The sequence below is a fragment of the Cyrtonyx montezumae genome, unplaced genomic scaffold (genome assembly GCF_038088225.1).
Source record: "Cyrtonyx montezumae isolate F1298 unplaced genomic scaffold, pur_monq_1.0 scaffold_34, whole genome shotgun sequence".
Classification (NCBI taxonomy): Eukaryota; Metazoa; Chordata; class Aves; order Galliformes; family Odontophoridae; genus Cyrtonyx; species Cyrtonyx montezumae.
Genome location: NW_027072039.1, coordinates 1169248 through 1196082, shown reverse-complemented (window position 1 = coordinate 1196082; position 26835 = coordinate 1169248). Strand labels below are relative to the sequence as shown.

Here is a 26835-nt window from a genome sequence, read left to right as displayed (position 1 = left end):
TCAGTAACACTGTCTGTGTCGTTGATAAATATAGTGAAGAGCACCTGTCCCAAAATGGGCCCTTGGGGGTCATGACTGGCCACTGCCTGGATGTAGAACTGCTAGCCTCAGCAGTCTGCCTGCAGCCAGCCAACCAATTCTTTATCTGCCTAATAGTCCAGACTTCAGATCATATCTCTCCAATTTAGAGATAAAGATGTGATGTGTAACCATGTCAAAAGCCTTACAGGTCCTGGTAGATGGCACCAGCTGCCCTTTCTTTGTTCACAGGTGCTGTCACTCTATCATAGAAGGCCACCAGATTGGGGAGGCATGATGCTGGCTATCAAAGATCACCATCTCCTCTCTCATGTAATCTAACATCTATTCCATGATTATGGTCTGCTCCATGAATTTCCCAGGAACATAGGTGAAGCCCACTGGCCTGTCATCCACCGTGTTTTCCTTTCTCACTTAAAAATAGGAGTGATGTTTCCTTTTTTCCAGTCACCATGGAATTTGCCTGACAGCCATGACTTTACAAATACAATGGAGAATGTCTTGGCAGCCACATCAGACAATACTCTTTGAGTACTTCAGCCTTCTCTCAGTCTGTTGAAGCCATTTCTCCCTTCTCATTTATTAGAGGACCCTAAATTTCAGGAGAGCAAACTTCCAGCTCTTTAAGGAATTACTGGATGAGATCCCCTTGGAAACTGTCCTTAGGGGCGTAGGAACAGAGCACAGTTGGCAGCTCTTCAAGGACACCATTCTGAGATAATGAGAGCTCTCTATCCCCTGGTATGAGAAATCAAGCAGAGGAGTCAGGAAACAGGCATGGCTGAGCCAGGACCTGCTGGTAAACTGAGGGAGAAAAAAGAAAGGTACAGGCAGTGGAAGCAGGGATGGGTGGCCTAGTAAAAATATAGAGATGCCATCCGGACATGCAGAGTTGGGATCAGAGAAGTCAAGGCACAGATGGAACTAATTTCAGCAGTGGCCAAAGCTGCAAAGGTTCCAAGATGTATTTTAAGGTCTTTTGAGGCAGGGTTATGATAGTATTGTCCTGTGCTTATAGATGGTATAGACATTTAATAAATAGCTGAGCACAGTTACTGATTTCACTTTAAATTCAAACAGCAATGAGAAGGACTTTCTGAGCACTGTATAATACTTTCTCTTCATTTTGGAATGTTTGCATTGGAAACAAAAATGTCTGTTTAAAACGTCTTACGTATTTTCCTGTTATCCAGTTGTTCTAAAGATTGCTGATGTTCATAAACAATTTCAGAGCTGTATTTAAAGATTTTTTGCTAAAATACAGAGTTGCAAGGTAGCTAATTGTTGGTTTGAGCATTTGGAAATACACAGCAAGGAGGCACAAAGAGTCAGTAATTTATACTCCGAGTTCTCTTGCACATTTGTCACGTAAGATTGATGAAAACACTTCACCTTTCTGTCTCCATCTTTGCAGAATAGCTTGTGCTTGCTAGCTGTAGAAGTTAACAAGGTAAAATAACTTTATAACTAGCAATGATGATGCAGAATAAGTAGTACATTTTGCAGTGCCACTTTTTGTGGGGGGAAAAAAAAAGCCTCTCCATACTATCCAATAAAACTGTTACGGCAAGACCTTTACCTTGAGTGAATTCCTCTCCATATTGTGTTTACTTTCCTTTTGACCACTCCAATTTTAACTAATGACCAGATGAACTGATAGGATCTTGTATTCTACTATTACATGTAGATCCTTTCAGGCTTGTTACTGACAATTTTGTCTTTTTCTTTTTTTCAAGCTGGAATTGTGTAATAACCGAAAATGTTATGACTTAAGTCATGTGTGTATTGAGTCTTTGAGGGTCAAGATTTCTGAAGTGAGCTGTTTGATATTTATTACGGATCATCAACCTGAGCTTTAAAGTTAGAACAAACTGCATTTTACAATAAAGCTATACATAGCCAGGACTCCTTCTATGTGACATGTGAAAGTGTAGAATTAAGAAAGGAATAAATTTGACCCCACTTGTACTGTTTTTATTATCATCCAATTTTCGTTTCGCAGTTTTCCTTGAGCAGAGAGAGGGGAAACGTTATATTGTCCAAATAAAACACAGGGTATGATGTGAGGAATTCTTCCTGCATGTTCTGCAGTAATGAGAGCATGTATATCATTATAGATTCCCCTGCTGCACGTTGTTCATTCAGCTTGAGTAGCATCCATGTTTTCTGTTTGAGTACTAACATATTGTGTTGTAAGCAGTTACACATTTCTCTGGTGACCCATATCTCTGAATGACTGGAGGACAATTTGAAGAGGAGGAAAAAGAAATGGCATGAGAGCAAAAACAGAGGGCTAGCTTAACCCCCTCTAGCCTAGAGTTTAGTGTGAAATGAAATATGACTTCCTGTTGGAGGTCTGGGTCTCTGATGACAATGGGAAGAAAATACATTTTTTTTTTCTAGTTATCTCTTGTAATTGCTGGGAAGTATGGAATGAATTTGAGTATGAACATCTATACTTGAGGGAAAAATGGGAATGCTGTTTCTAATTCCACTGAAATGGAAACATTTTAAAAGGCTCTTCAGAAAGAATATAAACTTGAAAATATCTCAATAATGAGGCAGCTCTGCATTAAGCATGCTATACCAGCAGGCCATGCCAGCACAGCAGGGCGCAGTCTGCAGCTGGATGTTTTTCCTCTGGTGGTAGGACCACATCCTGCTCCTCCAGAGATAAATCTGCCTGATAAACCAGAAATCAGACCATGGGGATGCACTCTTGCTTTATCAAAATGCTGCTGCCATCTCTCCTCTCTACACTGCCAACAGCCTAGGTGTGGTGGATGATGCACAGGGCAGGCCTGGAGTGGGTGGTGAATGCTCTAGCTCCAGACCTTGGTTTTTTTTGCCTGTTGTTCCTTGTTTGCAGAGACAGTGGACAAAACTGATGTAAGAGGCTTGTACTTGGTGAGCTGCAGTAAATTGATTTTGGTTTTACAGTCTATCATGTAAATGCATGCTTTGGCTCATGAAGCACTTTTGTCAGTGTGCTCAATATGGTCACACAGTAAAAGCATTATGAAAGGATTTGGAATGTCCCTGGTATCAACATGAAATAAATGAATTTTCTTTGACTAGTCTTAGTTTGCTCTCTAGTTTTTTTTTTTCTTAATTATATTTGCTGTCAGGTTTATATGCCTGTAATTCTCTTTTTTACTTAGAGCTATATGAATCCTGTGGTAGAGGTGAAGGTGTTAGAGAAGGTTTTTAATGGAAAAAATTCTTTTCTTCAAAGTCAACTTTTTCTTCAAGAACTTGTTTTTCTAATTAGTCAAATGAAAATGAAGTAGCTTACATAGGATCAGCTTAATCCTACTGAAAGTGTGATGATGTATTAAACTTTTCTAGCAGGAGTTCAACAATAAGCTGCACTATGCTGCGTAGCTGTATTTATTACATCTTTTCCTACCAACACCCTGCTGGGGAAAGCTGCACTATGGTTTTGATGGTAGAATACAGTATTGCTTTTGAGTGTAGCTGTTGGGGTAGTGAAGTGCTGATGAATGGCCTCCTAGTAGGGACTAGTGGGACCCCCTCCTAGTAGGGGCTAGAAGCTGCAATGTATGGGTGAGAACCAGAGCTGTGTTTGGTTATTCCGGAACAGGATTATTTCACTGAATGTCCAGCTGGCTTAGATCAATTGGCTATCAGATTTACATGGCACACTTTAAATTAGAAATGCAGATATTTTCTTTGTTTAATATTTCACTTTTTTTTTGGTCCGATAAATGTTCATATCTAACTTCAGTGTTGATTAAAAAAAAGACAAATACTAAAAATCTGAATTCCCTCATGGGTTGGAAATACCAGAATTTGCTTGGATTGCTAGCAGTCCAGATTCTTTTCTTGTAAAAAGACATCTGTGAAAGGTAGGGAGAACCTATAGCTACAATATGAGAATGAGGGGCATTTGTCTTTTCATTTGTTGATACTGTCAATACTTTTCTGACAGAGGGAGGGAGAAGTGCTGAGGTCAGCTTGTGGATGAACTTGATGTGGCAGCACTTGTGTTATGAACACCATTTCCTGTAACACTACCTCTGCTCTATTGACAGCACTTCCCAACTTTGTGTCATCAGCAAAATGTGCCTACAATCTCCTGCTTTTGTGCTCAGCTTATTAAGGCAAAATTTAACCAAGATTACTTTGTGGACCAGTTTTAGGGGTACTCAGCTAGTCAGTGGTCTCCCAGTCAGTAATTTGCTGTTCAGCATATCCCCTTATTACCGCCCTTTTGCCAGTTTCTTATGCATTACTTTTTAATATAAACCCAAACTTCTTCAGTTTAAATAGTAATTTCTCATTTGGCACAGTATATGATGTTTATTCGAATCCAGGCAGATTAGATCTCCTGCATTTCCTTGTCCACCAATTCAGTTATCTTATCAGATAAAGATAACAGGTTAGTTTGGACTGCTGTCTCCTTGGTAAACTAATTTTTTTTCCAGTTTCCATACAGCTATATGTTTTATTGTTCTTACATTCAAAAATTGTTCTACCCCTGTATATGCTGAGGTCAGAATGCAGTTAGCTAGATAGGTTATTATTATTATTATTTTTCTTAAATGTAAATACTCTGTTATTTTTCATTCAGATATTCTCACTCAACACATTCAGTGGTAAAAACTTGCTACTTCTGCACCTTTGCTTTCCTGTGCCTGCTCCCCCTGACTCTTGGACTGGAAATTGTTCTGGTTCCCTCCTTGGCTCTCCCTTGGGTGATCAAGATATGTCACAGTTGTGTATCACAGGATGAATGTACCCTCATCCTTGTTAACAATTATGGAGCATTCTCATCTTCTACTGCAGTGCAGTGAGACAGAGTCTGAAATTGGGTTTGTGGCTGTTCCTGTGTTAAATTCTTTTTATTTGAACCTAAGTCTTACTTTTTTTCACCACATTTTTTTTCCCTTGATGATGTTCTACTCATGTCTCGTGAGCCTTTTGCCATTCATCAGTGTCAATTTATCTTGAATACTATCAGTTCTTGCTTTCTCCTTCTGACTTAGACTTCAAGATGTAGCTCTTTTCCCTTGCCATTGCTCTCTTTCATTCACTGCAGGTTTTTCTTTACTTTTTTTTTTTTTTTTTTTGTTATCATCCATTCTAAGGTAATCACCTTAGAATTCAGCTAAATCTGAAGCTTTTGTCTATGGTGCTTTTTTTTAGTCATTCAGAATGCAGGTTTTAGGGAGTTTTTATATCTCTGACTTTAATAGATTTAAACCTCTTCTGGATTCTATTCCCTCACCTTTTTTGCTACAGTGCTTTAAATCATAATCTCAATTTTTAAAAATTAAATTAAGGATTTAAAAAATATTTACAGAAATCTATAAAGGTGTTCTGTGGACAGTTTCTGTAAATAGATTCTCAGTACTGGAAGATCTGTGGTGTAACTGTTCCATCACTGTGTTTGCATTTCAGGCCAAAGTGAGTTTCTCAGTTCATTATACAAGGTTAAGATCTGTTGTAAAGTACCAAAAGCCACATCTTTATTGTGCAGAATTCCTGGCTGACCCAAGAAAGCAGAGCAGAAATCTGTTCTTCAGTCCAAGACATTTAAATTTCATGAATCTTCATAGTCTGATGGTGGAGATTCTGACCTGATAGGAAATGTGCTAATTGGTCGGGTTAGAATTTTTGACCAAGACAATAAATCAGGTATGCTTAATGTCATATATATACCTGTCCTTTTGTATTCGTTTACTTGTGTAATTAAAACCTTTGAGTCAGACCCACTTTACAAAAGTAACAATGCTGTAATAATGTTGAAACTCTGTTAAAATATATAAAACTTTTTTTTTTTTTTTAATCCAAGAGATTTTGATGAAGAAATAACTCAAGTATCACATCTAAGGAAAGGTGAGCCTTGTCAGTATTAGAAACATCTATTCTGTGATCTTTTCCTACCGAGTTTGTCTCCTGCAGTTCCTGGCAGCACTAATCTCTCTGACAATATTTGAGAGATCCCTATCCACATAAAATCCTGTAGATCCTATTTGTACTATTATAAGCCCTTTTTTTCTTTAAATAATTCTAACCCCAGATGATTTTGCCCCAAACTGAGTTAACTTTGTCTGTGTTACTTGTGTTTCTCTGCCTGATTCACAACCAGTATGAAGGCACTTGAAAACACTTTCTAAGAGGGAATTCGATAATATTTTACTTCAGGGCTTGCACCAGAAACCCACCAGAAACCTCTGATTCTTCCTGTATTGCCCAAGTTCTTGAATCAGTGTGACACTGGGAATGCTTTTCTTGACCTCTGCCAGGGTCCTGTGTAATGCAGATGCAGCCCTTTCACTAACTGTGGCTCGAAGTGTCAAGGACTGTACTTGCTCTCCGATAACGATGTTATCAGGTCTTTTTCTAGATTGTATTTTCATAAAATAATAGATTGGCTTGTGTTGGAAGGGACCTCAGGGGTCGTCCAGTTCCAACTCTCCTGCTGTGGGCAGGGTGGCTATCTGAAGCACCATATGAGGCTGTCCAGGCCCCATCCAACCTGATGCTGAGCACCTTCAGGGATGGGGCATCCACAGCTTCTCTGGGAAACCCTCTCAGTGAAAAACTTCCCCTGTCATCTAATCTAAATCTTTCCTCCTTTAGTTTAAAACCATTCCCCCTTGTTTTATCTCATCAATCTGTGTAAAAAGTTCAAGTCTGTATCTCTCCAATTTAGATATAAGGATTGGTTGGAGACTGTGTCAGAGGACTTGGGCAAGTATAGGTAGATGACATCAGTTGCATCCCTGTTGTTGACCAGTGCTGTAATTCTATCATAGAAGGCCACCAGATTGGTGAGGCATGACCTTCTCTTGGTGAGGCTATGCTGGCTGTCTCAGGTCACCTGCTCATCCCTCATGTGCCTTAATGTTTCTTCCACAGGGATCTGTTCCATGATCTTTTCCATACAGATAATTTCCAGCACAGAGGTGATATTTGCTGGCATGTTGTTCCCTGGGTCCTCTTTTCTCCCTTTCTTATAAATAGGAGTGATGTTTCCCTTTTTCCAGTCATGTGGGGTTTGCATGACAGCCATGACATTCCAAATAATGTGTTTTTTTTTTAATCTAGATTTTTTTATGTATGTAGACAGTGTTCTACTGTTTTTCGTTTATGATTTATGATTTTATTCAGTTTGGTGAACAGATGAATCTTTCAAATTTTCCATCTCTTTTCCTATTTTAGAATACTTAATGGCTGTACTAGACCTGACTGAAAACATTAGTGACCCAAATGCAAATGATATCATTTTGTTGAGAGAAGTCTTTTTTTTATGTAGATGCTTACCAGTGACTAAGCATCCCGAACAAAGTCATTTCTTAATCAGCACTGATATCATGCCTCCACCTTCTTTCTCTTGAAAAGGTAACTCCCAGTGAGTCACGAAATTGCCACCCAAAGTTCAATTAAACCTTCATTTTTTTAAGCATTTTCCTCTGTCATCCTCTGTAGTCATGTGTGAGTCATTTCTGTAGAAACTGGGTTTTATCATTTATTTTGATATGAGGACCCTCAGTAGAGCTTCCCACACTTGTTTCCCAATCTATGACTTGGATGCTGCACACTGAAAACAGGAATAAAGAAGTGTCATGCTGCTGCTGGCTGCTTGTCCCTTGTGCACTACAAGGGATAAAGAGCCCCCTAAGAAGAGATTAGAAAATCACCTAAGTGGATCAACCATGCACAGGAACCCAATTAGTTAGGAAACTTCAGTTCTTGTTTGAGTGCTTCGGCTTAATGTCTGCTATAAAAATATAAAAATAAAAAAGCCTGTGTACCTACTCATCATGTTCACTCGTGTGCAAACGTTTGTTAAAACATATGCGTTGATATTAAAAGCCAACATTTGCCTTTTTTCTATTAAGTGCATATGGTTTTGTGGAATGTAGTGTTTGAAGGGTCCTGGTACTTGGGAACTGATTCCCACAAGCGTAAATTCTTGGTTGTCTCACATAGTATCTTGGCAAGGTCAAAAATGCAGAGGTCCTCTTGCACCTGAAATGTTATGGAATGGGTACCTCTGTGGTAATGCTTAAAATATCATGTGGACACCAGGCATTTCTTCTAAAATTATTCTTTCAGGGGTTGCAGTTGAGTTGCAGAAGCCCATAAACAGCAGTTAAGAAAGAAATCAATTAAAATATGTATTTGATTTTGGTGCAGCACTATCATTCATAGCCTGGGTCTTATGAATAAAGTTATAGTGCAGGATGTTAAAAATACACCCTGTGTATTTTTAGCTGTTTATTCCTCTACATCCTTTGTTTTGCGAATACATGAAGTTTAATATTTAGAAGTGCGTGTTCATAGTTGATTCTAGATTGATTCCTTTATATAACCAGAAATAATTATTAAATATGTTGCAGTTTCTGAGGGACTCTATTTGGGGTACGTGCTGCAGCACGCAGTAAAATAAAAGGTTCTTTCAGAAAATGTTTAGGAAAATACTTTCCAAGAGATGTGTGCAAGATTAGAATTGCTGAGTGCTCTCCTCTTTGGCTTCCTGTTTTGGCATTAAATGCCTTCGGGACACTTGGAATATCTCAGCTTTGGAAAGCAAGAGCAATTTAACCAATTAAATACTTTATCGTCTTAGCTGTGATTTCAGTTTGTTTTAAATAGGAGTGAATATCTGAAATAATCCCTGAGATGCTTTAATTGAATTGAAGGAACAAATCAGCTCCAGGAGCTATGGAGTAGCTTTGGAGGGAAATTAGGGGGAAAAGCGCAGCGAACAGCCAAAGCTGTTCTGTCTCTTTCTGTGCAAATGTGGGGTGTTACTAGCTCTTCTCTTTCATGTATCTCATGCTTCTGATCCTAGGAGATGTCAAGTGCATCACTTTTTGATGGAGCCACGGAAACTGGGGCTGTCAGGCCTCTCACAGCTAGTGCCTCCTGCAAGCAAAACTGATCTGCACAGACCTGTGCACCATGATGTCCCTTACTCACTCAGCCCCCTAGAATGAGATGCTTTCATATATTCAGTCATTCTTGGATTGTTTGGGTTTTGCATCTCTAAATTATCTGTGGCAGCAGTGTGTAGGAGCTTGGCCACGTGTGCCACTCCTGGCTTTTGTGAACCTGCTGCTGCAGTGGTGCTGGCTGGTCATGGCAGTGATGATCTTCCCAAGTGTTTTGTTGCAAATCTATTCCTGGTGTTGTATTGAGCTTTCTCCTCAATTAAAGCAAACTTTGTCTGAAGATGGAAGCTATTAAGAGGATTTATTCAATTTAGAAACACTGTAAAAAGTTTTATCTGAATCTTCCTCTTCACATTCTTAGTTTGGAGCAGAGCTGGTTTCTGGGTACAGTTCAGTTGTTCAGAACAAGTGTTTTACCAGAACTGCTGGTTATGGCTGAGGTATGTTTGCTGCTTGTGTATTTTCTCTGTTTGCCCACAGAAGTCTCCCAGCAATGCTGTTCAACAATAGCAACATAGCATAACTATCGTTATTGTTAGATAGTGCCATAACAGTCTATTTTTAATTATAAGAATGTTCTGCATTGTGTCTTCTCATTTGAATTTTGTGGATTTTAGCTACATTTTGTCAAATTACAATTACTCCTTTGTAAAGCCTGCTAGTGATTAAATTTACATTGAGTTCTATTATATACTGCATTCCTGAAAATTAATACTATCATGTAATATAGCGTGGCCATTTTCATTTGATATCACATTAATAAAAGAAGCATTCAGTATTTTCTTTCCATCCACTATGAATGTCACCAATATACATTTGGGATAGTTGTGATAAATGGCATTTGATAACATTATAGTTATTAATACTTAGAATATACAGAGTATTTTGTTTGAAAATGAATTGAAAGGCTTTTGACCTGTCAGATTTAAATGCAGGACTTTGCATTTCCTACGTAGCAGTGACTGCAGAGTAGACATTAAGTCCATCTGTATTACATCACTTATTAATAAACAGATTTTCAGAGCAGATAAAACCAAACTGATTTGACTTGGTAAACTCTGGCCCTGTTCCTTAAAGCAGTATTTATTATAGTTACACCTTTCCAAAAAGAAAAGATCACTGGATCCTAACATGACACTGATTTTTATAGAAGTGTGGGAGCAAATCAGAGTATTTTTGAGAATTTACAAGTGAGTTCATAATTATTTTGTATGATGGTTTCTGAATTATGATTATTTTGATTTTGGAGTAGACCATTCCATTTTAATTTTCTCTTCCTATTGTCTTAATAAGATAGTAATGTATGTGCTTCAGGCTTAACATGTATTTAACTTAATCGGAACTCATACTGAAATGAGTTGGTTGTTATTAAGCTACCTGGTTTATTATTATGGTTTCTAATTGTTGTGATTGTATAGTGCAGCTTATGGCCATGCAGTGTCATTTTGACAGACATGCACTTAATTAGGAGCTCTGCATAGCATGTGGCTTCTGGACCTCACCATCCTTGTTTCCCTTCCAGCTGCTCGTAATCACAACCTGTAACTTTAAATTTCTTGTTTTTATCATGCCAGATTTTTTGACTATTTGAGCATTTCTGTCTGTAACTTTTTCACTTCAATTACTGCTAAACACTGTCAGTCTTGGCACCATTTTCATACAGTTTCCCATCTGAGAAATTAATGAGGATTTGAGTTTGTCTTCTGTAAAGTAAAGAGCTTCAGGAATTTCTGTCAGTCTCCCTGTTGAATTAACTGTGGCCAAAACTGGGTTGCTGAGCTTCTCAATGCAGAAATAATAATCTTGTTCTAAAAAGATAAAACTGACCTAAAATACAGCTGAACTGATACCTTTCTTTTCTGATGTATCAGTATTTTTTCTTTTTTGCCTATCATAAAGCATGCAGTTATGAAGCATGGAGCTCAATCCAGGAAAGCAGTTAGGTCCAAAAAAGGCAATAGTCTTACACAGTAATGCATAGTCTCGTAGTAAGTTCTTAGAATTTTTACAAACTCAAGATAATAAAAATAATGAGAAAATGCTGCAATTTCATTCGTCTGGACAGAATTCAAGAGAAGGACTTTGGCTTGATGCTTTCACTGCTTGCCTGAAGTGTGAGATTGAGGCTTCTCTCTCTGAAGATGGACCTATGCTAAGTGATCCCTGCACCTTGTCTGTGCTGCATGGTAATTCTTTCAGTAAGGCTGGTAGCAAGAAAGCAGAGATAAGAGTGCCACCATCTCCAGCCGCTTCTTCGGAGAATCAAATAATTGTTTAAGTTGGAAGGGACCCTTGAAGGCCATCTATTCCAACTCCACTGCAGTGAACGGGGACACCTACACTGTGAGGTGCTCAGAGCCCCTCCAGCCTGCTTTCCACCACCTCTGTGGGCAACCTGTGCCAGTGCTTCACCATCCTTATAGTAAAAAAAACTTCTTCCTTACACCCAGCCTAAATCTCCCTTCTTTTAAATTGAAACCATTTCCTTTTGTTCTATCACAACAGACTCTGCTAAGGAGTCTCTTCCCTTTTTCTAATTGCTTCTCTGTAGGTACTGAGAGGCCACTCCCAGATCTCCCTGGAGACTTCTGTTCTCCAGGCTGAACAGCCACAACTCTCTCAGTCTGCCCTTGTAGAGAAGGTATTCGATCCCATGGCCCATTTTTGTGACCCTTCTCTGGACTCACTTGAACAGATTCACATCTCTCCAGTACTGAGGACTCCAGATCTGCTCACAGTGCCACAGGTGAGGCCTCACCAGTGCAGCAGAGGGGCAGGATCACCTCCCTCACTCTGCTGGCCGCGCTTCTTTTGATGCAGCCCAGGATATGGTTGGCTTTGTAGGCTACAAGGACACATTCTTGGCTCATGTCCAGATTGCCATCTACCAGTACCCTCAAGTCCTTTTTGTCAGGGCTGTGAAACTGCACCCCACAGCTTGGTGTCATCCACAAACTTGCCAAGGGTCCACTTCTAATGCCATTGATGGAGCACTGATCCCAGTGTTGATCCCCTTGGGTCGCCACTCATTACTGATCCTCCTCTGAACATTGGAGCCATTAGTGGTCACTCTTTGGTTTTGGTCTTGTAACCAGTTCCTTATCTACCAAACATTCCATCCATCGAATTCATATGTTTTCAACTTAGAGAGAGGGATGCTATGAGGACCATGTCAAAAGCCTTTTTGTTCCACCATGCATCCTGATAAAGAAGGGCTGATGCACATGCCTGAGGTGGAGGAAGAATTTTGATATGGAGGGATTTTAAGTAAATGCATGCCTGCAGCTCGTGCATCAGAACATGGGTACATGTCCATGCCTTAGGACGTGCCACTTGTGTTGCCAGGTTAGCTAGCTTCTTGTTTAACACTTAGCTTTGTCCATCCTGCTCTCCACACTGTCTCACCTCCTTTCCTGGCCTCGCTGTGTGTGCTGTGATTTCCACCAGGAGGGATTTTCTACCTAAGCCCTGTTTTATACGCTAAAAGGTAAAGAAAATACTCTTAGGGGAGGAGTGAAACCACCAAATTCTGCATTTTGAATGTGACAACAGGAGAAGAATGAAGAACGGATTTTGAAAGAATTCCCTACCTTTATGTGGAGGGAAAAAATAAATTCAAAACAGTTCTGTTTTCATGGTCTGTTGCCTCTTTCACTTGAATAGTTTTTGCTTTCACTTGTGATAACAGTTTTAAAGCAATCAAAAGACAAATCTAATTTCCAACCATTAGAAACGATTGTTAATGCATGAGGGACTACTAAAATTTTATGTGCTGCGTCTTTTTGGGGTGGAACTGTTGGTTTTGGTATGCCTTGCATGACGAAAGGCTGCATGGTTTTTTTGTTTTTTTTTTGTTAGCAACTTGTGTATTTTGGGAAAAACCAGCCATTCTAATATTCCCTGGATTCTTTAGCAGCATCAGTCAGGGTGCTGACTTGCAGTTAGAATGTTTTCCTTTGGGAAATGAATTATTTCCGAGATCCTTGTTCCCACAGGAATCCATTCCTTGTTTACCTTAGTGCATGTCTATTTTCCATAGGTGGCTTAGTAGCTTCTCCAGGAAGCTGTGTCTTCCAGAAGAGAATGCTTTGGGTTTGGTATTAGCAGCATCGCTGTGCTCGGTTGCTTTCTTCCTCTGTTACCAAAGGGCAGTATTTAGTTGGTTCTTTACTTGGCTAATTGAATTTTAAGAAACACAAGACAGTAGGGAGCATTCTGTAGTTGCATATAGTAAATAAATCCTTAAGGTAACTTTGTTATTTCACGGATCTCTTTTGTTGTACTTTTATTACCTTGTCTGTCACTAATGATGGTTGCACTGCAAAGCACACAGAGACTGCTGGATTCCTGGTATATGTTTAAGATAAAAAAGCAATTTATTAGTGGGTACCAAGCTGCTGAAACTGTTAGCAGTGATATTTGTATACCATTCATTCTTAAAATATTCAGGAAAATGTCCACATTTTTACTCATTTTTACAGACCAGATACAGAGGGGTAAGTGTGTTAGAGTCTGTGAGTTTTGGCATAACGTGAATATTTGGTAGTTGAAAGGAAAATACAGTCACATAATGCAAACTGAAACTGTATTAAAACAAAGAGCATGTGCTGGGGTGGTTTTGAGGTTCTTAACAGTGTTTTTTTTTTTTCCTTTGTCTTCAGGATGTTTATTTTTGCAAGGGGACTTTTTTTGCATTTTGTAGGTTGTGTTGCAGCATCCACACCAGGGACTGTTCTGGGAGCAGAGTCCAGGACTATGGCTCATTCAGCCTTCAGTCAGGCATTGCAGCCAGGGTCTTTGTGATGGTGGGATTCATAGAATCACATAATGACTTGTGCCAGAAGAAACCTTAAAGCCCACCCAGCTCCAGCCTCTGCTGTGAGCTGGTTGCCCCCCACCAGATGAGGCCGCTCAGGGCCCCATCCATCCTGGCTTTGACAGCCTCCATGCATGGGGCACACACATCTCTCTGGGCAGCTGTGCCTGGGCCTCCAAACCCTGGGATGATGTGAGAGTCTGTGCTACAGCTACAAAATCATCAGCAAGGTGACCTGCAGAGACTGGAATGGTGGGGCTGCAGGCAAAGAAGGGAGACGCAATCCTAATAGAGGTGGAGAACACCCAGGAGGAAGAATAAAGAGTGCAGATACAATCTCCCCGTGCTGCCGCACCCTCCACATTACGCTCTGCTTTAATTCTGTCTGCAGAACACTGTCCTGCCATTCAGTTTTCATGTATTTGCCACAGGGAAAGTGTTGGACTGGGAGGGGAGCTGCTCTGTGGAGCTCTTGTGTTTCACGTGGGAGCTCACAGTCATTTTTTGGAGAAACAGTTAAAGAGGTACATGCATGATACATTTGTTTTCAAATTTAGAGGCCAAATGTAATTAGTTGTAAATATATTCTAAGGAATGAAAGCAGCTTTCTTACTAATCTGGACTGTGTCTTGCTTAACCCCAGGAACATGGCTGCTGGTCCCAGTGGCTGCTCCTCCATCACCTTTTCCTCCCCTCTCTGCTGCCCACAGCCCTGTCCTACCCTGTCTGTGTGTGAGGAGAATCCCACGAGGCTCCCTGGAAGCAGGAGGAAATGGCATCAGGGTGCCCAAAACAGAAAAGAGGAACATGGGAACTGGGAGAAAGGCAGATGTGATGTCCAAGAGAAGTGTGCCTGCTGCCGTTCAAACCACTTCTCTTCCCTTTTTCCCCCAGAAAAATACTTTAGGTCCTGCTTTAGCATTTCAAAGGGAATTTGGGCTGAGGAAGGAATACTGGCTCAGCCTGCCTCTGTGTGTGAGGTGGAGAGAGGGAAATGTGTGGTGTCAGCAGAGGAAAATCCCTTCTCCATCTGTTAATTCTGCCTCCTTCCATTTCACTTCGCCTATTCTTGTCCCTTCCCTTTCCGTTCCAGCCCTCTTTCCAGAAGCAAGCTGCCCTATCCTGTGGCTGCTGTGGCTTCGTGCAGCGTCAGAGCACGCTGGTAGCTCTGTCCTGCTCTCAGATGTCATCAGAGGTTGTTAACTTGTCATCTTCATCAGGAGGAATGGAAGTAGTGCAAACATGTTACTTTGCCTTCAGAGCGATGCGCGGCCTCATTTCTGATCTGTTGATTTAAATAATTTAGCTTTTTAAAAGGGACAAATCAACTTAATTTGTTTAGGGGATACTTAAAGGTTGAGAACAATTTTATATCAATTAAAATTAGTGATAATTCATTTATGATGGAACTAATATAATTAATTAGGTGGTTGCTGCTTATCTTTTTTGTAATAGATACATTGCTTTTAAACATCTGCTCAGCAGTCCATTATAGTAGCACAAGAACGATTTTACATGAGAGCAACAGAGTAGCAGATGCTTCCTGATGACAAATTCCCAATTTGTTTAGGAAACAGTTGGTGAGTCCAGGATTCACAGTTTTAATGTGAAGCATGGCAACCATGCAAGCAAATTGCAATGCAGAAACCAAAGAAAAAAAAAGAAAAGAGAAATCAAATTATTTATCTCATCTTTAAGGATTGCAATTTAGTGAGAATTTTCTGTTAACACATTAATGAACCTATTTCTTTATGCATATGTGTTTGTTTTGACAAGATCAAAGCAAAATTGTGAATTAGTTTTGTTATCATGTACACGTATGAATGCTTTCTAAAAGTTGCGATATCCTGATGTTAAAATTGATTTCAGTGTTGTCTATTACAATAACTAACATTTTGTATTAGCTGAAAGAGATGGATCAACTGTATACATTCATAGGAGAAAACATTCAATAGTTTGAAAGGGAGTGTAGAACAATTACTTGAAGAAAAATTTAAATAGCCTATCAGGTGAAAGGAAAATTCTGTGATTTCTTTTTTTTTTCTGAGTTACACCTACATTTTATGTTTATGGCTTTATCAGTAGTTGGTTAAACAGGCAAAATAAATCTCTTCTTTTGGGCTGTTATAACACTCTGAGCTTCCATGGCCTTATTCAGCCATGCATAATTTTCAGATGTTCCAGAGAATCGCCTAAAGTGACTGTACTCATTTTATTCCTCTCATCAGCAGAGTTCATCTCATCAGTGAGAGAGATACCATCAGAACGTTTAGGCTCCAAGATGTACTTTCCTTGGATAAATCCTATGCATCATATTTACAGGGGCTGTAGAGGACAGGATTACACATCAGTGCTGCATTTTTTATATAAGAAGTCTTGCCACTGCCGTTTACCAAAAGGAAAGGAGATTAGAAATAGCCCTAAGAAGGATTCAGCTATCTGTCTTTCTATGCAGATCTCAAATACAATGCACCCGCTTGTCACTAGAAATGGCACAAAAAGAGGTCTGATTATCAGAAACTGTTCTGAATAAGCACAGAAACTTTGTAGTAGACCCAAGACCACCTTCTTCCAGCTCTGCATAGAGATGTGTTCTTGATTTCAGACACTGCTTAAATAGTTGGTTGGAGAACTCTGAGATAATGCAAAATGTATGTGTGCACAAACGTTTTACTCTCCAGTGCAGTAATTTGTTTAGAGCAAAGCTGTTTATACAGCCTTCTTCCCTTGTCTGCTGCTTTTCTGGCCATCCTTCATAGATTCATAGAATCATAGATAGATTAGGTTGGAAAGGACCTAGAAGATCATCTAGTCCAACCATCCTCCTATCACTATCCCTACCCAACTACTAAATCAAATCCCTTAGCACCTCTAATCTAGCGCTTCTTGAACAGCGCTAGGGATGGTGCCTCAACCACCTCCCTAGGCAGGCCATTCCAGTGCCTGACCACTCTTTCAGAGAAAAAATTTTTCTTCCGACTTCTTACATCTTCTGGGAAGGCCACTTCTGCAGAAAATCAGCTTTCTCAGGAAGTAATAGGATGCTTTGGTAAGTGGCCCACTGTCTAATATCCTGGTAATGGCAGGATTTCTCAAGAGAGTTTTCTCTCTGACCATCTCAAGGAACAATAAAATTAGAAGGACTGACTGACTTATTTGCTTTCCTTCTCCTCATCCCAAAAACAAAGACAGAAGTTGCTTACCAGTTGAAATCCTTGCTAACCCAGCAATCTGAATTCTTGATGACAACGTTATTCTTAGCTTAATTTATGACTTACTGAGATAGTAAGTAGGTTATTTACAAAAGATGTTTTCCCTAAGGATGTGCAGCTTTGAGTATTTAATTTTTGATTTTAAGTTATTTATTTTCTTAGGTATTTACTGGTAGTAAAGATTATGACTCCTTTGTCATTCAGTCTAAAATTAACACAAATCAGTGTTTATGTGAGAGTTTAGAGCTATTTCACCTTACGTACAGAAAGCAGGAGAGAAAAGTATGTGTATACTTGCACCTTTTTTGGTAGAACAATATTTAACACATGGCCAGGTAGTTCTGTCATTTCCAGAAGTTCTTTGTAGGGCAAGGTAAGCTAGTGACTAAGCATATTATCTGATGGCAGAGTTAATGTCTTTAAAGCAGCACTGTTTTGATTCCAGAAGACTGATCCAAAAGGGTTTTGCAAATTTCAGTCTAGGTTCAGTTCTGAATGTGGACTCTTTCACTTTCCTACCTCTATGAACTCAAAAGTCATGTTGTTTTTTGATTTCATTTGCTAAGTGCTGCTGGTTTTCTTTCTCTTACAATTCACACCAAAGCACTGAAAGTAGATTGATGTAAATAAAATTATTTACAATAGAGAGTCTGTCTTTTCCTGAAGAGAGGGATATATATATATATATATATTTAATGTTATCCTGCTCTATTTGACATCTGATCAGATGTTATGTTATGTGCAGGAAGAGGAAAACTTGTCTTTCTTAGTCTTTTACATGGCTTTATAGGAGCCAGGCATGGCATAACTAAGTTCACCTGAAGTCAGAATCAGCAATCATCGTTGTCCCTTCTGGCATGTAGTCTTTAATATCCCTTCACATACAGTTTTTTAAAACTAGGATTTGCTTTAATGTTCCCTTTCAGTACTTTAGATACCCGTTTCCTGAGCTGCAGCTGTGCAGAACTTCCCAGAAGCCTTTTATTCCATGACCATCTCATTTCATGTCCAAAAATGTATTTACAGTACCTTGGTCTGTAGGTTCCCACGGTCTGGGTTCTTCATTCATGATCTTCTATCCACATGCTTCCATCAGCTGAAGCTGGTTGGTTGTCTAATATAACAAACATGGGGGAAATATGAACTACAAAAGAAAGAAAGAAAGAAAGAAAGAAACAAAAAAACTGTTTTGTATGTCATTACCACTGTAGTTTATCTGTTACTATACCACCTCATAGATTGATTTGTGGTTTAGCTGTAAATGTGAGATAAAAATGCAAAATTCTTTGTATTTCTCGTTTGTTGAACCAGCATGGGATTCAAAGCTGCTGCTTCTTTTCCATTCAGTCTTTTTCATTGTGTTTGGACAGAAACAGCAAACCAATATTCGTGGTGGGAAACAATAAACTTGCTGAGTAAACGCCCAACCTGTGGGGCATTATCATTGCATAGTTCATGCATCAAAATCTGGGGTTTGAAAACCAAACAGGTCCACGCCCATAGTGTCTTCTTGGAAAGTTTGTTCTAACATTTAATCTTCATGGCATTATTAATTTAATGTGTCCAATTTCAGAGTTGTGAAGATTTGGCAGCTTTTAGAAAAGTCAGAATAGCTGGGCGTTTAATACAATTTGAATATTATTTTGAAATTAAGAAAACTAATACACATGTTAAGGGATTTTTGTTCCAGCTGGGAAATATTTTAATGCAATAAGTTTCATCTCTTCAGATTTATTTCAGGCTAGCAACATGTATAGATTACTTTGCACCCAAAATATACAGTAACAGGAGAAAAACGGTCTCCACTTTTGGAAGTGTTATTATTAAAACCAGACTTTTGCAAAAAGTCTTTAAAGAAAGCAGAACAGAAATCTTTTGGTGGATACCGTTGATTTGTCCTTTGGCAGGCAAAACCTGATTATTCAGGAATACACTTTTAAAATGGTTTACACTGATGGCAGTCAGAAGAGATGCAGATGTGCTTACCTTATTGTATGGGTATTCTGACATAGAGATTTAAGAAAGTGTTTGCCTTTTTCCTTTGCCCACATAAGCAGCCTGTGCTTAAAAAGGCCTCAATTCTGCAAATGTTTACACAGAGCTCACAGTTTGTAAAAGTTAAGTGTAACACATCTTTGCAGGGTTTGGATTTTTGTGATTTTCATGCTCATATTAAAATTGTAGTGCTGTGAAAGGGGTGATTGCTATTTTTTCTGTTCTGTATGTTTATTAATTACAACAGTTGTAATCAATTTCCTCTTGATGGAAATACAAAACTTGATGTAATTTTGTGTTTGTGTTTATTGTTTCAGGAATCTTTGGATGATTCTGAAGTAGCTGGAGTCTGTGCAACAGAAGAAGTAATTCGCTATGAATATCATGTCTTGTATTCCAGCAGCTACCAAGTACCTGTGCTTTATTTTAGGGCTTGCTTTTTAGGTAAGATCCATTTTCTGTTAGACAGTAACATAAAAGAATATGTCAGATGCTGTAGCTCTTAAAAACTCAAATTTTAAATTAAACAGAGAAACTGAGTAATGATCATGTGTAATAAGAAAGTAAGAGATGAGGCTGTTCACCAGTAAATTTTGTAATACTCCAGACAGAGAGCTTCAGGACCTTGGAATAGATGATATCATCTCAGCCTGAAGGAGGCTGAACTTTGGCTCCTGGCATCTTGCCTGTGGTTGACTAAAACTACTGGTCATTTTTCTTGTTCTTTTCTTTAAATGAATACGAAAACCTTAAAGCTGCAGGTCTGTCTTTGGCTATGAAACAAGTGGACATAATTGCAGTGCTTCAGCAGGTCTGTTTATGTTTCTCTGAAGCCTAAATTTGAGCTCCAAGGCTGGGGGTCTAAGTGTACCTTTAAATGTATGTTGTTTTCTATTTAACTTATAACTGTTTTCTTACAGTTCGTATAAGAAAATAGTAGTGATAAGGTATTACCTTTTTCTCTCTGAAAACTGGTTCCTGAAACTAACAGATATTCTTTCCTCCTGAAGTGTACATCTTGTTATGCATTACTCAATTGCTACAACCACTGTGACTTGCCATCCTGTCAGGAAGGAAGGAGGAACACAGAGCCTCCCTCCAAGGCCACCGTTAGTGTCACTTATTTAATCAGCAAGCAAAGAGCGATCATACTGCAGCACTGGCTGTGCTCTCTTCCTCTCTACCCAACGACTGTGTACCAAGGGCTGAGGGACTGAAATCTTCAAGTCATTTTCTTCAGTCTCCTACGTGGTAGCATCAGCATCTTTTGTGTTTTGAATAATCTCCTAACCTGATCTAGATAAAGATGTCTGAATGTTGCCAGAGATATCTTTTTCTTTTTAATTAAAAAGTAGCTTAAGCTGCTTCAAATGTGTTTGGTAGATTTAATCACTCTCTGCCTTATATTGTTTAATGGTTTCTAATTTTGCAGTGTTAGCATTTTAAAAGGCACTTTAGATTTAAAATTGAAGAACAAATTCTCATAGACTCCCTTGTGAAAAGATTTTAGTCGGAGGTGCAGTTTCAGGAATGGATAATTTGGGGCAAATTTTCAAACCGAGACATGGAGAATAGGGGACACTGCTCTGCCTTCCACCAGCAGAACTCATTTGCACACATCCTGCTGCAAATTTCTATTCTATTACAAGCATTTATAAATGTGCAGTGTTTTGCTTTTAAACTTATTGTGCAGACAGAAGGATGAGGGAAGTTTTGCTTGAAAAAGACAGATTAACCTATTTGTGGTTCTGAAAAATGCCATCATCTTGGTTTTAGCTGGATTAATAGTGCACAGTCTCTACAGAAGAGGATGGAGGTGCTGCAGGTAGAAGAAATAGGACACTATTTTGACTGTACTGTACTTTCATATAATTAGTATTCACCATAAGCAGTTAATCACCAGAGAAGAGCTCCCAGAGACAAAACAAGTTGTTTAGCTTGTCAGCATCAGGGAATCGGAGGTGTTGAAACATGACTCCTTATATCTGGAAGTGGATATTACAGAAGCTAGTGGATGATCTAATGCACAGTCGTAGTATTATGTGCCAACAGCTCCCCTTGCAGTACAGATTTGTTATTGTTCCTGCAAGTAAGATTATGGTTTAAAATGCTTCTTGGGAACCTTTCACGATGGAAAACAAGGACTTTTTTCAAATAATTCCTTAAGTCACCTAACCTGCGTTTCATATTTAACATTTTCTTCCAACACCTAACATTCTCTAACTCTTGAAGAGAGGTTACAAAATACTGGTAACAAGTCCTTCTCCGAGATATTTTCAGCTAATACTCTCTGATTTCAATTCCAGATAGTTTAGTTTTGAAAATGAAACATTTTGTCATAACTGCAAATAATTTAACTGCCTGTGCCCGTGCTGTCTTAATGCCCCAGCATGGGGTTTAGGTGCAGTCACAGCCACCAGAGCTATCTGCCAAAGGTTTCTTTTGTCTTGCCTTGTGTCTGTTATGTAGGAAACTAGGTAAAGCCCTGATATTTTTCCCTTACAAGGGTCACAGTCTTTCTGTGTCAGGCTCCTCACTTTCTTTCTTAGCTAGAAATGCTCACTGCATTCTTTATCTGAAATAGAGGTGGAAGAATCTTCTGAGTACTGAATCGATTTCCCACTCTAAATTCCTACTATTGTTTGCAGATTAACGAGCAGAATGGGTTCTTCACAAGTCTCTAGTGAACTACTCATGGTTTCCCCTGAATCCTGTCCATACTGATCCTCATGCTAATTAGAGCATGTTGCAAGAGGTGAAGGTGGGTTATAATCCTTGCAGTGTTTCCACAACCCTGCCCTGTCTTGTCTTTCCCAGCAGAAGAGCAAGAAGGCTGAATTTAACACTCTGCTTCCTCTCTGGCAGTATGTTAAGTGGCCATTACAACTCGAGGCTTGCCTAGGAAATAATAATTCTTCTGTTCAACCTGACTAAGTAGTTCTGCTTGTTTTGCAGTATTCACTTCTTCACTTTGTATGCCATGGTAGCAACTGGTGCCAACCTGTCCAAATCTGCAGTATTCCAAATAGACTTTAAGAACTCTTCTAGAACAGTTAAGTCCTTCGTTTCTTCCATCATATATGAATTTTCATTGATTCCTGAAGAAACTCGTAGGAAAAAGACGTCTGAAAAAAATCAGTGGATTTTTTTCCTATCCTCTTTGCAGGGTTTACCTCTTCAGGAGCTTGTGTCATCTGGTTTTCACTCCTTTCTGCTAGCAGTTGTGATCACAGTTGCGTGTCAGTCCTTCTTGCAGAAAGACAAAAGTTGCAGTTACGTAGTATCCTTAGCCTTGCTGCTTTTTAAATTCCGTGTGATAACTTATTTTCTGGTATTCATCTTTAGACCTTTTTGTTTTAATGTTGTTGTCAGAGGAAGTTGAATCTGTACAGGGGGTACAAGTACAATTGCAATAGGACCAAAACGTTCTGAAGAGCATCTAAACATTTTGGTTGTCTCTGGGAATAGGTTTGCAGGGGTAATCTTGTTCTGTGCAAGGATGTAGTTCAACTGAAAATGATGTAGTGTGGTGACTGCCTGGAAGGATGATTGGAAACATTGTGGGAGACAAGAAGATGATTTCAGGGTACATATACATACATATAAGAAACATTTTTCACTATCTCATTATACTTCCCATGTGGCATATGAAGTCCTAGTCTGTTTCAGGAGCTCAGGGCAGTGGTCCTCAGTACCTCAGAGTGTCAGAGAACTAGGTGATTGTTCTCCAAGATCAGTTTTATCTATGCCATACCTTTAAAAGCAAGAACTCTTTTCTCTGGCTTCTGGGATTACCGAAGAGGTAGCTGAAGAAATGCACGAACCCTTGCTGAGATCTGATGTCAGCAATTAGCCCTCTTAGAGACAGATGGTCTAGGCAATTAGCCTTTCCCTTCAGTGCTGGCATCAGCCAGATGGGCTGGGCTAGGTCCAGTAAGCTTTCTTTAATCAGCAGAGTATTTTCCCCTTTTCTTCATCTTTAAGATGTCAAGGAACTTTGTTCTTTTCCTGAACTGTCTTCATCTAAAGCCTTACAATTCAAGCAACTCTTGCACTGGCAGTGAGGTAGCAGTAGCAAAATTATAGGTGCACACAGTCAGAAAACACCCTGCAAGAAAAGAATGACTTGTCTCACAGTCTGCTTCTTCTTCTTCTACAAAGGCAGAGGAAGAATCGTTAATACTGGCAAAGCACCACAAAGTGTAGGACTAATGGGAGTCAGTAAAGACTACAGCTTCACTCACCTAGAAAAGAGCGAAGAGAGGGGATTTTCAAATTGACCTGCTCAGAGTATGTCTAGCTCTCTGACATAGATAGGTTCCTGCCAATAAAAGCCATGCTAATCAGTGGTTAGAGAAAGACAGCTTGTGAGATAATGTAACTTCCTCCAACCCTGAAGGCATGACTTTTTGTATTCATAACAGTGCTGAGCCTGACTGATGCGCTTTCCAGAAATCAGGCTTACTCTCTGAAGTCAGAAGCATGAAACCACTCTGTTCTTTCTCAGAAAAATAGTTCTTCTTAAGACCTCATCCTGTAAGAATGAATTGTATCATGGCGTAAACATAAAAAACGAACAAACAAAAAAAACCCAAAACAAACGAAACAAAAAAAAAAAACAAAAAAAACCATCTGCTTTTAAGCTATTTAAACTAGCTTTTGGTGACATAAGTGAGTTAACCCCAGCTGACTTCAACAAGACTTTCTCAGAAAGTTTATTAGCCAAGACAATTTAAATCATGTGAATCTGAGCTTCCAGCAGGAAGGCTGTAGTTAGTCTTGCTTGATGGCTAGTGCAGGTGAACCAGTTGATTCAAACTCACAGCTAGTTAGTGGCAGAGGCAGTATTCAGGAGTTTTTTATTCCCATCCTTTAGCACCTTTCTCTTATAAAACCTTTGTTGCTTGTTTTCCGGGTACTTTTGGCCTCTCTTGCCGGGTGGATATCATGTTTGTTGCATCAAAGTCTGTGTTTCACCTGTGTTGGTACTGATGATGGGTTGTGTGCAGGTTTGTGGCTTTATGAACACAGTGTTTCAAAAAGGTACAGTAAGCCTGGGCTGGCCCACACATGGCTCCTGCTGTATGGTATGCATTTCCTTTCACTCTTTGTGGCAAACTGTGTGATTATTTAATAAGCTGAATTACACAAAACCACAAATTTTCTCTTGTCGACGCACCAGCTTCCAGCTAAACCTAGCATAGGGCTTGGGATGAGTGTGGAGATGCAGCAGTGGTGAGGCCCAGTGACTGCTGTGTGACCCATACTGCCAGCAGCAACAATTTCTGACCAGCCTGTCTGCCCAGCTGGGCACCCAGGGATTGCAGAGATGCAAAATGGGCTGCTGAACCTGTGTGTGCTGGCAGCCCTGTAGACAGTGGAGTAAAAGTACTGAGAGAATACAGGTGTGTGTATTTGTGCAAGGGTGGGAGCTTGGGAGTAAAATGGCTTCGGTTGTACTGTCCTCACACAAGCCAAGGAGTTTAAAATGTAAGGCCCACCAGATTACCTGAAATGAGTTCTATCATAAATACTTACATTCCAACAAAAACAAAACAGACTGCCAAGACTTAAAACCCTTCTATTTCTCATACTTCTGTCAGTCATTTGGTATCTTGATGTATTTTTTATTCAATTCTAGTTTGTTTTACTTTAGTTGTTGTATTTTATTTCCTTTATGCAGAGGGAACACGCTAGCCTTTCAGGTCTTCATCCTGCAAGAGGCAGTGTGGAAGCTGCCTACTGATCATGTGTTCATTTGCAAGGGTTGTACAGTTCCCAGCTTGTAGCTGAACCTCATGTCCATTTTATGTATGGAGAAGTTATTATTTCCTGCTGTATTTGTCTTCCTATCTTCTAGGAAACTAAGCTGGACAAGCTCAGATAAGAATTTATAGGCATTTACTTAGGAGTATGTATGAAACCTTAATTAAAATAAAAGAAATGGCTAATTTCAAACTCATGTAAAGTTTAGTGAAAGATATTAAATTTGTGGAGAAAATTCAAAATTTGAGGGAAACTTAAATCCAAACGTATTTCACTATGTAAATCCACAGAATACCCAGATCAATTTTTTTGTTCCTATATGAAACAATGCAATCACTTTATAACTATTTTGCTAGTGAAGTTTTTTACCTTTATCTCACTTATGTAATGTAAAAGTTTTAGTTTAAGCTTATTCATATTTCTGTCTGAAATGAAAATAATACTATACTGAAATATGATGGAAGATGTACTGCTGAAGTAAAAGCAAAACTCTGGTGATTTTTAACTACAGTGTGCTTAATAGTTGTTATGTATTTGATCATTTCTATAAATGAAATAGTTAAAGTTAGAATAATACATTCCATGTATATAATCTCAATCTGTATAATTTGCTCAAAGTTTGCTCCAACAATTCAAAACACAAAGGTGTACAGAGTAAAATCTAGAGAAGCAGATGAAATTTTTCATTCAAATATTTTACATTTTGCAGTGGGACTTTTTCTGGATCTCCTTTGCAGGCAATCATAAAACTGCAAGCATCCATGGCATTTTGCATTACCTATACACTGATGGTCTGGGCGTAAATTTCCTTCTAAACTTATCTTACATGCTAGGAGCAAATTCCTTAGCAGGTGCTAGACTGTCTCCAGAGCAACTTTGATATCTGCCAAAGTCGGCTGTAGGCCATGAAGATGTAGCAGGTCTCACCTTCCTGAGGATGGCTTAGCATATCCACTGACCCTGCACAGATACTTCATTTGCTACATATCTTAATGTTCCTGCTCTGTCTTGCCTAGGTAAGGGCAAAACTTGGAGCTGCTTTATAAAATGGGTGCAGAGACTAAAACAGAGGCTGTAGGCAGCTGTTTTTAACTTACACCTAAACATGGTATTCAAATGTTAATTGGCTGAATAAATTTTGTTCATTCTACAGACATGAAAATGCCAGTACAATAAAACTACTTATCACAGAATAATAGTCTTTGACACCTAATAAATGCTGAAATGAAGCTGCTTACTGGAAGTATACACAAATATCCTATTGCTGTTTGTCAAGAGAAAATATTCAGGAAAAAATTGACGTGCGTATTTTCAAAATGGTTGACACTAATGTCTTGGCATAACACTAACTCCACCACTAAAAGCCTGCAGCAACAAAGCCATGTCTGTCATGTTACTGAAAGACAGTGGTTTTTAATCTCTTACCCAAGCACTGTTTTAGATAATTAGTTTAACTTTACAACTTGCAACCTGACATGTAAGTTGTTGCTCTCAGGTGATGAAAAATAAAGATGACCAGAGTATTTAGATTAGTTTTGAGAATTCAAGATAATTTTATTTGCACATCCAGTTAGGATTTGAGCTGTGCTGTTTGGAGTTATGAGGCCAGAAGTGACTCAATTACATTTTGATGTGATTGTTTCCCTCTCCCTCCAGATAATCAGTATTTTTGTATTTACTTCTGCTGCTCTCTACTAAAGATATAGCCTGCTTAAGTGTGTTAACTGTGGGTGCTTTTCCCCTTCTCACTCCCACAGATGGAAGACCTTTAAAACTGGATGAAATATGGAAAACTGTTCACGTGTGCTACCAGGCTCGTCTGCAGGAAGGGCCATGGGACACTATTACACAGCAGGTGAGGAGTGAGTGGTTCTATACAAAATTAGTGAGTGCAATATATGCCCAAATCCTCATTGGTCTTATTTCTCTCTAGAGCACAAATAAAATGTGTGAAAGTCTTACTGAGGTCCTGTTTGAGCCACTAACCAACAACAGTTTCGGTCCTGGATTTTGAAGAATGAATAATTCACCACTTAAATGTTAATGTGACAATATCTCTCATTTAAAATCTCCAAAGCCT

General features: G+C 39.1%; 1 protein-coding gene across 2 annotated transcripts in view; it reads left to right on the top strand.

Annotated features, from left to right (window-relative positions):
- The window catches only part of ATG10 (autophagy related 10), an 84189-nt gene that overhangs the window by 32386 nt on the left and 24968 nt on the right, over nucleotides 1-26835 (top strand). For both annotated transcript variants that reach the window (XR_010622712.1, XM_065745186.1), the window contains exons 4-5: nucleotides 19307-19433; nucleotides 26513-26610. Coding sequence is in view for 1 of the 2 variants with exons in the window: in XM_065745186.1 (XP_065601258.1) it covers nucleotides 19307-19433; nucleotides 26513-26610 (225 nt within the window). In the remaining variant the exon portion in view is untranslated. The remainder of the gene's footprint in view (nucleotides 1-19306; nucleotides 19434-26512; nucleotides 26611-26835) is intronic.